The sequence below is a fragment of the Hippocampus zosterae genome, chromosome 5 (assembly GCF_025434085.1).
Source record: "Hippocampus zosterae strain Florida chromosome 5, ASM2543408v3, whole genome shotgun sequence".
NCBI classification, from domain to species: domain Eukaryota; kingdom Metazoa; phylum Chordata; class Actinopteri; order Syngnathiformes; family Syngnathidae; genus Hippocampus; species Hippocampus zosterae.
In genome coordinates this window covers 23,243,271-23,259,119 of record NC_067455.1, presented here as the reverse complement: position 1 = coordinate 23,259,119, position 15,849 = coordinate 23,243,271, and the positions used below count along the sequence as shown (strand labels likewise).

The following is a 15,849-nucleotide window of genomic DNA, read 5'->3' as shown; positions in this document are numbered from 1 at the left end:
AAAGAAGAGGCGGAGAGAGAAAGAGCATGTGGAGAGGTAAAGAAGAGGACAGCAAAAGGGACACAGACAGATGTCCAAGAAGCTATACCTGCAGATTCAATTCCACCTCATCCATCCCTGCTTTCCCCTCCCCCACCCCCTCTCTTTTCACATTCCTCTGTGCTCGACTTATCCGTCTCATCCCGTATCCTTCCGTCTCCCTCAGCTCTGATCTTGCTGCCCCCAAAGAGCAGAAAAGGGAACACGGGAGGAAAGATGAGTGAGATGGGTTCAGGCGAGGTGGGGGGAGGGGGTCATTTGAGCTAAAGTACAAGGAGAGGAACCTGAAAATAAAAGTAAAATTTAGGGGGGAAGCAATTACAGCTGCTAAAAAGGCCAAACTATTGACTTTTGTCTTTTTAAATGAAAAAGGATTGCTGGTTTTCAGTATCATGTTAATATCTCCACTTGTCTGAACAAGAGGCAAGTGACGAATGGAACTGGAAATATGACAAACCAAAATGTAAATTCCATTTACTCCCAGCTACAAAACAATTTATTGACCATCTTGTAATTTTACACCATGACACAAAAATATATATATATTTCTATATACATTCTCAGAAAACAAGAGTTCCAGCATGTAACCACCATATAATGCCATAAACTTGTAACAAAAGGCAACATTTTGTGCAAGCAACTCTTCATTTTCAAGAACTTGATATGCCTGTTAAATAACATGGTTTCATATAGAATGTTGTGTCACATAAATATACATTTATATTACAGTTTACACAGCTTTTGATGAATACAATTTTGTCTTTCAAAGATTCGTGTTTTTTTTTTGTGTGTGTGTGTGTGTGTGATCATGTGCCAAAGGGCTCTTTACACTCAGCGAGTACAGTCATCAAGTCCCACAATGAAAGGGACTTCACTGCTGTTATATGCACGTCAAAGAGAGTCTTGAAATGCGATACTCAAAAAGTTCCTTAAGAGCACTGACGGCAAAGTTAGACAGGCACGTTTTGGTAAAATTTGCGTTGAGCGTCTGATGACAAATGCTGGAGTACTTGAAGTAAATGCTCCGAAAAGTATCACGTGTGATGACTCCTCAAGTTACCGTATTTCAAAAACAATCAATCACTGAGAGCGTCGACCTTTTCTCCATTCGGTTGTTAACTTCGGATGGTCTTCCTGTCTCTGTCTTTGTTCTGCAAGAGAAAACAACGTTCAGATCATTTTGCACCCAAATACTGTTATGCTATACCTTCCTCACTCCTGATTATTTTGTTGTTAATATGTTTAAAATTTAGATTTTCTAGGATTTTTAAAATGAAGTATTCATTTGATTTTCTGTAACACACTCATACACAATTGAATTCAGGGTGAAAAGAAGAAAATATTGAAATATACAAAGTACAGGGAACATTATAAATGTGATTAAGAAATAAAAACAGTACTCTTAAATATTTAGATATCTTTTGATTTAAAGGAAGACATGTTACAATGGAATAAGAATATGCTCAAACCATATGAAAAACGTGTATATATATATATATATACACATATATATATCTATATATATATATATATATATTCAGTATATATCGAGATTCACTGTCAATTTAACTTAATTTAGCTAGAATTATTAATGACTGAGAAACAGGTCAAGCAATGTGCAGAAGGAAATATGTTAATCATAAGGCCTTTCAGGTTGGGCCCACCTCCACATATAACATACACAGCGCACAACAAATTGATAAATAATTAGTTTTAAAATCTGAAGTCAATAATACTGACCGTTATTGTGGATTGCATATGACAATTTGACATTTTGGTTCAGACTTTAGCAAGCATCATGGAATTTGACATGCTTGATTTGCTTTCATGGGCCACATAAAATGATGTGGCGGACCCGATCTGGCCCCCGGGCCTCGACTTTGACACCTGCCTTAGAGCAACTTTTAACATTCACAAACAAACCCACACTATACACCATTGGTGTTATGAAATAGTGGGGGGAGAAAAAGCATTTGTGTTTGGTATAGTAGTTTAAATTCAAACTATCTTCTACGTTTGTTTCTAACCCGTGGGAGACGTATGTTTTTTCGCTACGCAAAGGTTGCAGTTCTGCGCCAAATCCTGGAAACTCTTGTAAAGTTTATGTGATATGATTGGAAATTTCCCTCACAGTGACTGTACGGTTGGAGTTTTTATGGCAGAATTAACTCTTAAAATGGGTAGCAGAGACTGCAGACTTTTAATTGAATGTGATTTCCATCTGACATCATGAGCTGGCATTTGACGGGAGAGTATTTATCTGTGGTATAAGAGCGGCGCTCTCTTGATTTCCTGGCTGGCTGCTGGACTGCTTCTCTATCTAGCCAGGAAAATAACATCACTTTTTCCCTCCCCCTCACTACTCGGCTACTATGAAACTTTCAAGTAATGCTCGAGGGATTTCAGCAAACGGACTACTGAGTGATATGCAACACATCATCCCCGCTTCGTTTATTGGTTTTCAGGGCTGATGTTTCATAGATTAACTCATGGCTGACAAAAGATATGCAGTCTTTCATAAACAAAATAAATAATAACTAGAGAAAGCTCATTTAATTAGGCTCTAAATGCACTGAAGTAGTAGGAGTTTTTTTGTTTTTTATTGACTCAATTTTACCTCGTCAAGTGGCTGCACCAATCTGGCTCCAGATACTTTTTTTTTTAATGGACTTTATGTCTACTCAAAAAAATGTATTTGGAGCAGGATGATTTTATTTGGCGCAACCACTTGATGAAAAGAACATTTTTTTTCCACTGTCACAGGGTTACAACTTTCAGGTGAAGTCACAGATGAAAAAGAACTCATTCTCCTCGGCAGTCGCCCCCTCCGCCTGTCCTCTCCCGACTCCCTCTCGGATAGTTCGACTATCCGTGCGGGCCGAGCCTCCTCGCTTCCCACTCATCAGCCCCAACACCTGTTCTACATTTCCTCCCAGACTGTGCAAAAGGTGTAGGTGTTTGGAGAAAAAAAAAAGGAAAAAAATCATCTTGGCCCTACATCACCAACGGCGGGTAAATGATAGATATCAGGCCCAGAATGAGGAGGTGAGATTATTGAATTAGGGCAGGAATTTTTCCTCCCACTCACTAAGGTGAGTTGAAAGAAACGATCCTTCATTCAGGCATTATGTGACTTGCAGTACCCGATCGCTGCTTTGTCCTCATACACAAATTGTAGCAAGAGAACGTACTGAGTTCGGCCTTTGGGACGACAACAATCATCACCACAGGGAACTGCTACTTGGCCGTTTGCGTACACTGATCAAAAGCAAAGACAGCATCATAAAATGTAAATTTCCCCAGCGTGGGACAAATAAAGGATATCTTATAATAAATGGAGGCCTGACATCGAAAGACTGTGGTTGTGGGTAAACAATGAAATATTTGCCCGTGAACCATGATAGGATTTAATAATCCTTCCGTGCTTATTATACATATTATATACGGTAAATACAAATCCGCATTTGTATTCCGTTGCCCTAAAAAGTGGTCTTCACTGATTGCCTCAGAGAAATTCACCGTGTCATACGGTGGCATCCGTTTAACACCCACTCAAGTTACCAACAAAGTGGCTATCCTCGCTCACACTTCACCATCGAACAAAACGACAACATTATGGGCAGACATTATAATGAGGGGAAAGTCGGCACGCGGATCATACGGTCCTATAATGCTTACAATTTTGAATTGACTTCTGACTGCCGTCACTTTGACTCTTGTCCTTTCTGGGTACTGAGCAACAGTGCCACAGCTGCGGGTGGGGGAGGACGGCAGCCACCTGGGGTGTGACTAGTTCGGTCAAAACAGGGGGGCGAGGGTGGAAGGGGGACTTTAAGGCTGACCGAGTCGTCAAAACAATCTCTTGAAGACTAATTCCGGCACAGTCGCATGACATCCGTCTCTCTCACCAAACACACACAAACACATGCACGAGCTTCCCATTGGGGCCATTTGTCCCACGCTAATATGATTACCTTATGACGTTTACTTTAGATACGACCATATTAACACATCGAGCCAGTATTGTTTTGTAAAGGTGAAAGAACCTTAATGTGCAGACAGTAAACACATACTTATCATAGGCATAATTGAAAAAACAATATTCGGGATATTGTTTTTTCTGTGAAACTCAACCAAGGTCCTCCTTTTTTTTTCCTGTGGATTTTCCATGAGCTCGGTGTGTTTCACTGGGTTAATCCATCCTGTCAAATGCAAACATCTAATTTAACTCCTGGCAGCAAGAAGAGAGGAATAACGGGTTGGAAAATATAATTTCATTGGGCCCTGGCTCTGTAAATTCTATATGGAGAATGGTATTCAAGCATGAAATATAACTGCTCATATTCTTTCAATTTGGGGGAGTGAGCTTCAGGACAGTGTACACAAATTAGCACTCGGAATATGCTGTAATTGGCTCCATAAAGGTTCATCCTTTTGACAGCAGATTAGATTAAAGGCTCACATTTAAACAGTGGAGTCAAGGAGACGTCGTAAGTGAAGTAACACGCTAACTAAGCCTCAGTCTGCCATTATGTGGTTTTGATACATTAGACAGGCATTTCACACTCACTGTGGTTTGCAAATAAGCATCCTCATGGCTTCGGAAAAACACCGGCTTTGCGTTTGGGTGCTTAATCCACCGCATGTACAACCCCGCAACTTAATATGATGTTAGAATTATTCACAAATTAAGATGGGCACTCTGCGATTGGCTGGTAACCGATTCGGGGTGTCCCCCACCTACTGCCCGAAGACAGCTGGGATAGGCTCCAGCACCCCCCGCGACCCTAGTGAGGATGAAGTGGTTCGGAAGATGAATGAATGAAAAAAAAAGATGGGCACCGGGTGTCAGCCATGGCGATTCATAATTTTGTGATGTTTAGAAAAATGCACCGATGTGTATTGGATTGGATAAATAAATATATGTATATTGTAGTGTTCAGTCAGCCTGCCACGCATGTTTTTGGAATGTGGGAGGAAACCGGAGCACCCGGAGAAAACCCACGCAGACCCGGGGAGAACATGCAAACTCCACACAGGGAGGCCGGAGCTGGAATCAAACCCGGTACCTCTGCACTGTGAAGCCAACGTGCTAACCACTGGACTACCGGGCCGCCCTTTATATATACATATATATATTATATATACAGTATACATAAAATATTTAATTAAATTAATTAAAATGTATTAATAGAATTCATAACATTTGACAATAAAGTTTATCCAATCCAATCCAATTTTAATCATAAAACTGTTTGTCCTACAACTCAAATTTTGAAAATTCTAAATGGAATTTATTGAACGAGTGAATCCATTTAAAAAAATGAACAAATAAATGAATAATAGATTCAGATGTGAATATTATTAATTCTGGAAAAATCCATTTCATTGCTAGTCAAAACAAAGCAGTAGCAAAACAAATGAACTGAACAAAAGTTAACGTGCTATTTGAACTTTTTTTTTTCCGCCCAGATCAATATTGCCTTCAGATGAATTCAGATGAAAGGACCTGATGTCACTATCTGCCGCACATCATCGAACCTTTTATTTTGTACCACTAACTCATTTAGTACCAGCCAATTCTGGACCGTGTCTAAAAAGACGTTTAAAAACGTCTTTGGGTGTGAATGAGCTAATAGCGGTCTACTGCCCAAAGAAATCCATTTTGGGGATTTGAAAGTTTGATATAGTTTGGTTTGCTTCAAACTCATACTAGGGACTGTAAGCACTAAGAGCTCCAGGGTGACTTCGGTGCTTGCTGCGACATGCATTTATTTGCTGACATGTGACTGGCCACGGTTCTGAATCCACCGTATTCCTGTGCCCCATGAGCCTTTGCCTGAATGATCTGCGTGAATTCTGGTATGAACCGAAACGAGCGTTTTGTTTACATGATGTTTGGGCGAGTCTACTGTCCTTCACTGGTACAGACTTAAACACTGTGAGAAGGCCAGTTGCTGCAGCTTAGAACAGAAAAGATTTCATTCCCACTTCCTACTCATGTAACGGGTTGGGATGATTTTGCGTTTTGTTGATAGACAAAATTTATAAAACTGCAGTCAATAGTCTGTTTCGTGATCATCGCAACTAATTCACCCACTGCAAATATGAAAACAATCGGCCCCAATATTTTGAATTGTATGAGCACAACGTCTTCCTCTCCAATAGGCACTCAATACTGACAAAAGTGCTTACCCTACTTAAAATCCCAAATATTGCAGCGATCTTTCGAAAAATATTCAGAGGTTGACTAATGTGAAAGTGTTCTGTCTCCTACATGCATAAAAAACACACTTGATGTTCTTGTGACACTTGGCACCCAGAGAATCCTCCTCGGTGGTTTCTCGCAATTCTATCTATGTATCTAGCTAGCTATTTTATTTTATTTATTTATTTTTTTTAAGCAGCAGTAGTTTTGTTTGGAGGTTACATGTGAACAACCGTTGCCCTTTGAGTCTGAATGGCAACAAAATGATGGTTTTACTAATAGACTTTGTTAGTTATATGATCTGGCTTCATCTGTTGCTGTTAAATTGGACTTTAACAGCTTCCATCTGTGCTGAGAACATACAGACAGGTCCGCGCATGACGCCACCCAGTCACACGCGCTGATCAAGGCACATGCCAGTCGTGGGCAAATATACGTGTGAAAATTGCCCCTCCTATATTAGCCGCCTTCGATGCACCTCATTACCATCAGTTAAAATTAGAGGCAAAGTGGCAATAGCAGCAGTATCAGCAAATGAGGGCAATTTAGTTTTCATCTATGACCTTGAAATGTCTACTTTCATGCACACAAGTGATGTCATGCTTTTTTCCCCCCACCCAAAACAGACTAATAACAAAATGACTGTAAAAAACCACAGCCATTAGTGTGCTCCTAAAAGTGCTATCCATGCAGTTAGTCTCTTGTAGGTGCATGCTCCATTTGGTCTCCATAAAGAAGCAAAGTGGAGTTTGGGGGGGTAAATAAATAAATAATAACTGTCCAAACTGTAGGACAAATGGCAGGCTGATTATCCCACTGAGTCTGTGGCCATTTCTCTCCCTTGTTTTCTCTCCCTCTCCATGTCTGTTTCCACAACTTCCTGCACACCATTAGTTAGGACGTGTTGAAAAGGCTGTCGTGATCCAGGCCTCCTTAACTGAGTAATCATATAGGGGTTTTTGGATGTCTCGAAAGCAGCAATGAGCTGCTGTCTGGCTCTGGAAGAAAAACGGAGGGACTTGGAATGACATGGTTTTGATCAAGTCTGCACGTTGTGCTCAATGTGTGCATGGCAAGGCTCGCCGGCTTGCCTGTAAGAGTGTGAGTGTGTGTGTTTGTGTGTGTGTAAAGGGCTGTTTGAAAAAAAAGCAAATATATCTACTGTATATATATATATATATATGTGTGTGTGTGTGTGTATATATATATATATATATATATATATATATATATATATATATATATATATATATATACAGAGAGAGAGAGAGGCAAAGTGGCAATGGCAGCAGTATCAGCAAATGAGGGTAATTTAGTCTGATATATATATATATATATATATATATATATATATATATATATATATATATATACACACACACACACACACAAAATCTTTTTTTTCTTTTTTTTTCCAACAGAGCACTTTCCAGGTTTCTTTAACGTCACCATCAAAGCTGAACTTTAATGTGTTTCTCATAGCAGCAGCTGAATTAAACACTGGCTGTACAGGCCTCAGCGCAGGATACATCATTTTCAGTACAATTAGCTCATTTGTTGCTCTGCTCTGCACCATCAATGACTTCCAGACTCAGAGCAAGTGTATAGCATGTGTGCGTGGTTCTGTGCAAGAAAAGCATGTTCCCTACAAAACTTCAGAGGTGGTGTCACCAAATACACACTCATACATGTTCAGTGTCATTAACAGTAGTCATCCTGATTCAGTAAATGATGACCCTGATGCACAAAAAGAGGTAACTCACTTTCCAGCTAGGATGTCTGCTCAACCACTCGCATCGGTTACCACGTGTCGACTTTGACATGTAATTAAAAAAGTCAAACAATTCAGGAACAGAGGGAGGCTTAACACGGAATGTTAACCTCGCTTGAAGCATTTATTATTGGAAAAGGATATTGTATACTGTATGTTTGTCACCATATTGTACTGTGAATCAGGACTCTGACCCGCTACATTTTAACTGTACTTCTATGGTTTTTAAATCACATTTCTCCTGATTGTCATCTCTGGTATCTTTTCTGTGGTGGCTTTGTGGTCAAGTATCACAAAGACATTAAAATGGCAGACAAGCTACACAATGTTGGAATGAACATTTAAGATGAGTACAAAACCATTCATGAAGTCATGAGATGACAAAGACATTGGAAATTGGAAAATGTAATTGATGTGATAGGTGAAAAGCAGAGCGGCCGCTGTGGTGAAGCTCACTTGTCGACAGACAAAGAGTGCACTCAGGTCACCAAGTCTCATTTTACCTCTTACCCCCCCCCCCCCCCCCTGATACAGTATCGCCCACTTCAACGCGCCGTGTAGCCCACTTAAATATGTCTCGGATCCTGTCAATCAAAGTTAACCGCCTCAAATACCAGATGGGGCTGGGATTCCTTCTTTCAGTCTTTGAGAAACAGCAGAAGTACTTTTCCATTTTGGCAGCTATGTGGCTTTCAATAGTTTCAATATGTCCAATATTTTCAAAAGTTCATCCTTGTTTGTTTGCTGTGCTGTATTATAAACGGGAGAATGAAATAATACTGAAAAGTGAGCAAAAGCCCAAGGAAATATTGTTGTTTAGCTACGGGGACCCGCTCCACGGTGATAAATGCCAAAAACTACATGCGTCACCCGTCAGTGTTGCAGTGGATGACTACATCATCATGAACATGTGCACCCAATTTGTTTTTGTTTTTGTCATTTTGCTCCCTTCCTACTGTGGTCAGTTACTAGAGCGTCAAGTATTGATGAATGTGTTGAGGGTGATTTTCTTTTGCAACTGTAATTCTCTCGATCCTTTTCTGTTTTCAGCATCAACATGAATGAATACACTTGGAGGCGAAAGCTACATTGTAGGTAATGAATATCATTTAAAAAAATGTAATCATTTTCGATACACCAAAATCTATCATTAATCATCCACGTTTTTTGCAATGCTGGAGCGATACACTTCAGTATGACTGGCAGTGCTTAAATATTTTGCCCTTATAACCCTTTCATGAATCAATAATGTTAACCTGTAACCTGATCACATGATAAGACAGGTGTGTCAAACTCGTTTTTGTTGCAGGCCACATTGTAGTCACGGTTTCCCTTTGTGAATTTGTGAAACCATTTAAATGTTTAATCACCCCCACATGTTAAATACACAGCGCACGACAAATTGATCGATAACTAGTTTTGAAATCATAAGTCAAGAAAAATGCTTTTCAAACTATATTAAAAAGGGGTTTGGTAATGACAAAACGCTTGCAATATCTCTATAATAATAATAATAATAATTATTATTATTAAAGCCAAAAGGAAAAGATTCATCTTCTTCTTCTTCTTCTACTTCTTCTTCTTCTTCTTCTTCTTCTTTGTCTTCTTCTTATTATTATTATTATTATTATGGATTACAGATGACAATTACAAATTTTGGTTCAGACGTGAGCAAGCATCATGGAAGTTGATGTGCTTGATGTGCTTTCGCGGGCCACATAAAATGATGTGGCAGGCCAGATCTGGCCCCTGGGCCTTGACTTTGACATCTTGAAAGTTTTCATGTTGCCAATTAAGATGAAATAATATCAGATCTCCTGAGTTTCCCTGATTTGCACCATTGCAAAACATAAAAAGAAAACGGATATTCAATATCTATATTTTACACAAGTAGTTCTTTGAATGTATCAATCAAACCTGACCATGACTTTCTTTGTGAAGGCCAAATTTTAGAAATTATTGTGTTGGCTTTCAATAAAATGTGTAGACCACAAGTGTCAAAGTGAAGGTCCGGGGCCTAGATCTGGCCTGACATGTCATTTTATATGGCCCGTGAAAGCAAATCATAGGTGTCGATTCTTAACATCCTTGCTTAAATCTGTATTGAAATTTTAAATTATCGTATGTAATTTCGTTTCGATTCATTTGTTTATTGAACATAAAACATATACAGTAATAATTTGACAGAAAGTAAGGTAAGTAAAATAGTAAAAAGGAAAGAGAATCAGTCATCATTCAACACAATTATTATGTCAAAGGGAGTAGGAAGAAGTAAAAAACGTATGTAGTCCTACCCCGTGTTATGTGTTTATCTATTAATAGATCATTTTTATATCAGTCAGAAAAGGAAGAAATTAAGAAGAAAGAAGTCTCCATTAAGGCTCATGCTTTTACCCTTGACCGTGATATTTGTACAACTTTTGGTTTGTATCGTGATTTTATACATACACACCCTGGCACCCTTGTGTGAATTTTCTCATGTATTCATAATGGATACTGCAGTACCTTTCTCTATTTATCAACTTAATTCTGATTTATTATTATGGGATTGGATTGGATTGGATTAAACTTGATTGTCAAATGTCCTGTATGTGAAACATACAGCACAGATGAAATTTCTTCCCTCTCAACGCAAAACAAGTTTAGAATTTATCACCTTAACTCTGATTGATGTAGGTTGTTTGGCCCATTTTTAAAATAATAAATGTAATAAGTAAAGGTGAGATTTTGCAATAATTTTGTGACGTGGTTTTGACTCACGATAACAATTGAACAAATGACAAAAAATAGTTGACTGATTTCAATTCCAGTGATCCGTCATTTGTTTCACGGCCCTCCGAAGGATGACGTAACTCCAAAGTGGCCCACAGCAAAAATCAGTTTGACACCTCTGATGTCGGCCTATTGTAAATGTCTAGTTAAAGCATACGAAAAATGTCAACTGTCTAATAAAAACAACAAAGACACAATGATCATCATACTTGCTTATTTTATATCACGTCTTCGAAGCGTCCTAATGATGCTATCGCTAACATCCAGAGTTTTGAGGAGAAGGAATAGCAAATTTACAAGTAGTCTAAACTAGACCGACTTTTCAAAAGTCTAAATCCTTTAAATGATGATCACTTACATGACACTACCCTCACCCACGGCATTGCGCCATCAACTTGCACATGCACTCAAAGCACAGACCTTCCTCAAAGCCAAAATGTCTTTAATCCGTCTGACCGGTTTGATTTTAACATTTTAAGATACAAGGGGATACGGTTCCACTCAATGTCTTTAGGTGGCGGTAATGCAAAGAGCTACACCTAAGTGATCTTAGTTTTTTGTTTTTGTTTTTTTATTCTTCAGCGTAGGTCATTGTCCCCAAGACTAACTGCAAAAAGGTAAAAATAAATATATATATATATTCATTCATTCTGTACCAAAGTTAAATAGGTTATTTTGTGGCCCATGCAACATTCGACTACAAAGTTTAGTAGCATTTCAGATGCAGTTTTTGTATCATCCTACGAATTAACAAACTCGACAATCAATGACAATTAAATGGTAACCTCTGTTCATATATGTCTTTTGGAGGTAATTACCCAGACATTCATGCAGTGGTGGTGGACGCAACTATGTAAAAACAGTTCAAATAACTCCTTAAATGTGTTGTATTTTTTTGTGTTCTATACTACGGTGAAAAAAATAGCTGGCACCTTTACTGTGCCCTGCATGAACACACAAAACTCACAACCAGCACACATAAGGCTAACGGGAAACAGAAAAATGTGGCTGAGGCTGACGCTCTGGAGACACAGAAGTTACAAAACGGTTTTCTACCCAGCATGCATTTCCAGATCCATCATGCATCAGCAGCAGTGAGTTGACAGCAGCAGATAGTATTACACAGCTCCCACTGACAGCGCTGACCTCCACCCGGCTGATCGATATGCTGACGCAGGGGCGAGCGAATGGGAGAAGCTTGGGGAACGGTCTTGAGGAAAGAGGTGAAATGGAGACGTAGGTGAGCGGCGGGCACATGCGAATAAAAGAACGGCGTGAAGGAGACAGTGGAAGGTTGTCGGCCAAGTCATGTATGGGGGGGATCTTATGCGCGACACCATTCTTAGCTAAAAATAGACTCAAATTTGGTTTGGGCTGTATATTTACACAAAGGTGGATGGTACTTTGACACCTGATAGCTCAAGATTTGAATATATATATATATATATTTTTTTTTTTTTTATTTTAATTTTCAGTGTTTTTGAGGGGACAGATCCTTGCGAACAATAATTAAAAATTATATTTTTATATATTTGTATAATAATAACTGAGGATATCTATTGCTTTAACTCTTATAGGTGCGGAGGAGGGGGAAACACACCGCTGAGATTCAGGTTATCCCTCAGCGAAAGGGTGTCTGGGTTTAGACAGTGAGGAGAGTATTGGCTTTCACACACTGCTAGGCCAAGGGGGGAGTCTGCCAGATGTCAGCTCCTTACACATAAATCCTGCTAAATGGGCAATGTCCAGATCAGAGAGGCAAAGTTGAGAGGATATCACCCCTCTATCACTTTGGCTGCTGATGTAAAACTGGACTTGTGTTCACGTTACATATTTTCAGTTCTTTTTTTTTTTTTTTCACCAGGCCCAAAAGCGGTCTCCATCTCGTCATCCAATGCATGTGCTGAATGAATTAAATGTACCGGTACTTTAAAACTTATCGATGTACACTTTCTATCAATGCGGTCAATTATTCATTTTGTGTTCTTCCTGAATTTGCCTTTGAATTGTTAAGCTAAGTGTGGAGCCTGATGAGAAAGTACAGGATGTGTTTTATATTGAACAACATTGTCTGTATCTGTTTTGTCCAACTCAGTCCCCTGCTCGTCACATTCTTCATGATCTCAGGTCAGCCATGACTAAAACGTTCATATTTTAACAATGACATCCATACATTTTCCAATCGGGCGATTGTCTGCCGCGTCAGGTTAAAATGACTAATTTCCATCCACCATCTGAACCGCTGATTCTCACGAGGGTCGCGGGCGTGCTGGAGCCTATCCCAGCTGTCTTCAGGCAGTTGACGAGGTACACCCTGAACCGGTTGCCATAAACAAGAATATAAAATAAGTGAATTTGGACTGATATGATTTATTCATTTTTTTTTCTTAACGACACGTCTGCAAGACTTTCTGTTTATGTGATTCATTCTTAAACTGTGAATCGCTTTTATTAAAAGTTTGTGCACTGTGAACCTGCCTGACTAAAACGAGTCCCAACAGTACAGTCATTTGCACCAAAAGCAGACTTTAAAGAGTTTCTGTTTTTAACGTCCCTCTGTGCCAATCGGCTTTATAGGCTTCCACACTGATCTCACATCCGCTTTAAACACCTACGTGCCCTTAAACCATCACACAGTTGCGACCATACGTTTAACTTTGGTGGATTTCAAAAATGCTATTTTGATATAAATTCAAGTGTACAGGACCCTCATTTGGGTATCATTGGCGATTTCAACATTAGACGCTTGTTATGTTCTTGATCTGCTCACCATTTTTCTCTGGTTGCTGAGGCAGAACGTACAGATGTGCTTGGGCTGGCCTGATTGATCGGAACCTCGATTGGGGGAGGAGTTGACGTGGAAAAACGGTGGCGATGGAGCATGGCAGGGCTGTCCGTCATGAAGCCCCTCGCCCAGGAGCAAAACGTTCCCCAGATGACTGATGTAGCTGCTGGCCAAGCGAAGAGTCTCGATCTTTGACAGTTTCCTAATGATTGAATCAAAACGACATGATCACAATGATGAAGCAAATCGTGATACGCGGTGTTGTAATCAAATCAACTCTGGGGATTTTTGTTCATGTTTCTAACCCGCAGGAGTAACCAGAGCTTCTTTTTCTCATTGTTTTGTGTGGGTATTGTGAAAGTTTTGTGTACCTGTCTGCAGGCTCAGTGGGGATGAGCGTGCGCAGCGCCGTGAATGCGGTGTTGACAGAATTGGTTCGATCCCTCTCGCGAGCATTGGCCGCTGTCCTCTGACGGATTTCGGTCGGGGGAGATGAGCCGGGGGGTCCCAGCCTCCCTAGAACAGCCTCGACCGTTGCTGCGCCTGCTCCTCCCATGCACAGCTTTCTCTTCCTGCTCATCTTAATGTGAAAGGCAGAAGGCGACGAGGATGACAGGCGAAAGGCCGCAGAATTGCTGGAGCGTTCCTCCGAGCCTGAGCCTGAGCTGCCATTCTCATCGTCGTCTTCGGAGAGGAGAGCGATGTCGCCGTACAAGAAGCGGCCTGCGGGAGACGCCGTGCGCAGCATTGTGAAAGTCATCTTTAATGCCACAAGTTAATCCCCGGAGCCTCTTTTGGCAGCTTTGTTCAGGGAAACTATTAAGTTGACACGGGCTAAGCACTTGAGATTGTTTTTTGTAACTAGTCCCTTGTAACAGCAGAGTATCTGCCAAGTGATGCTAAAGCTGCAGTGCAACAGGTGGCTGCAGCTTCCAGGATCCTCTTCTTCTCTCACATCCCAAGAATCATTCAGTCAATGACTTAAATCCTCTGGAAGAAAGGTTTGTTATAATGGCACACTTTCGTCTCCACCCATGTGATGTTGATTTACTTCAAGCGACCTTCAAGTCAATTTGGCTCCTTCAGTCCCGACTAGAAAAATGACTCACCGCCTGTGGCAGCAGTTTGTTTCTCTCTCTCTCTCTCTCTCTCTCTCTGTCTGTCTTTCTTTTTGCCGCTGTGCTCCACGTGTGCCTGCTGTCTGAGTGTTTCCGTCTGCCTCAGGGTTTATAGCCGGTGGGAGGGCCTAAAGACTCCCCTGCTCCTCCTTCCGAGGGGCGCGGGTCCCTCAGCTGCGTTCTAGAAGTAGGCCAGAGAGACCGGAGGCAAGAGGCAAACCATAGGCAGGAGTTTGTTTTGGCTGCACACCAGAAACTTGTGGGGGGATTGCATCCTTTAAACCATGCTGCATCACTCTCGTTTACTCTGTAGCTTTCTTTAATGCCCTCTGACAATCATTTTTATCAATCAATGGAGATATTACTTGGATAAAAATTAGCGTGCCATACAACCATAATGTGTCTCAGATGAAAGCGAAACAAACTCAGTGGCTCAGAACATTGTCCACTAAGTGTCAAGTCAAGTCAAGTCAACAGTATTTATAGAGCACTTTCAAACAGCCATCGCTGCATACAAAGTGCTGTACATGGAGCAATTTAACAATAAACATAATACACATAAAACACAATAAACAGTAAGACAAATCGGTAATAAAGGCGGTAGAAAACACCAACAGTAAAAAAAAACTGTAAAAGGAAGTGTGTGTATATCGAAAAGTTCAGTCCTGCTCGCCATGGCATACTTTGGCACAGTTGACCTGATCGACAGGCTTATTTACTGTTGGGCAGTGCTTAAAGTGGGCTGGTGTGCAAAACGCTACGATGCACCAGTACTCCTCAATTTGGCTTTTTACGGCGTACTTCATACGTCACCACTGCACTCTCTTGTTGTAGTTCTCGCTTGCACTTTGTGATACTCATACAAGTCCTTCAGCAATTTGGCTACCTCCAAAACAAAAACAACAAAAACTATTCATTTGATGTTTGTGCGCTGTCATTTAGACATGTCGTGGAAGCTGCAATCATACTCGGAACGTAACACGCCATCAACGTCAAGACTAACTTCAAACATAATACGTTGACGCGAATGCAGTAGCTTTAGTTAGCTTTTATTTTTAGGTTGACCCATGTGAAAGGCATGTTGGCTCGCTTGACTCGTTGTTTTCGACGTTACGTCTTGCCTTATCATTATTTATTTATTGCCATGACATAGTTG

The 15,849-nt window shown here is 40.4% G+C and overlaps 1 protein-coding gene across 1 annotated transcript; it reads right to left on the bottom strand.

The window, feature by feature from the left end:
* Nucleotides 1–512: 512 nt before the first annotated feature.
* Nucleotides 513–15,117, bottom strand: LOC127600351 (basic helix-loop-helix transcription factor scleraxis-like). The gene is made up of 3 exons (XM_052064864.1): nucleotides 13,947–15,117; nucleotides 13,561–13,777; nucleotides 513–1,190 (listed from the first exon to the last, which is right to left on the bottom strand). Exons 1-3 carry the CDS (start codon nucleotides 14,333–14,335, stop codon nucleotides 1,155–1,157), a joined length of 642 nt encoding a protein of 213 aa, XP_051920824.1. The 5' UTR covers nucleotides 14,336–15,117; the 3' UTR covers nucleotides 513–1,154.
* Between the last annotated feature and the right edge of the window lie 732 nt (nucleotides 15,118–15,849).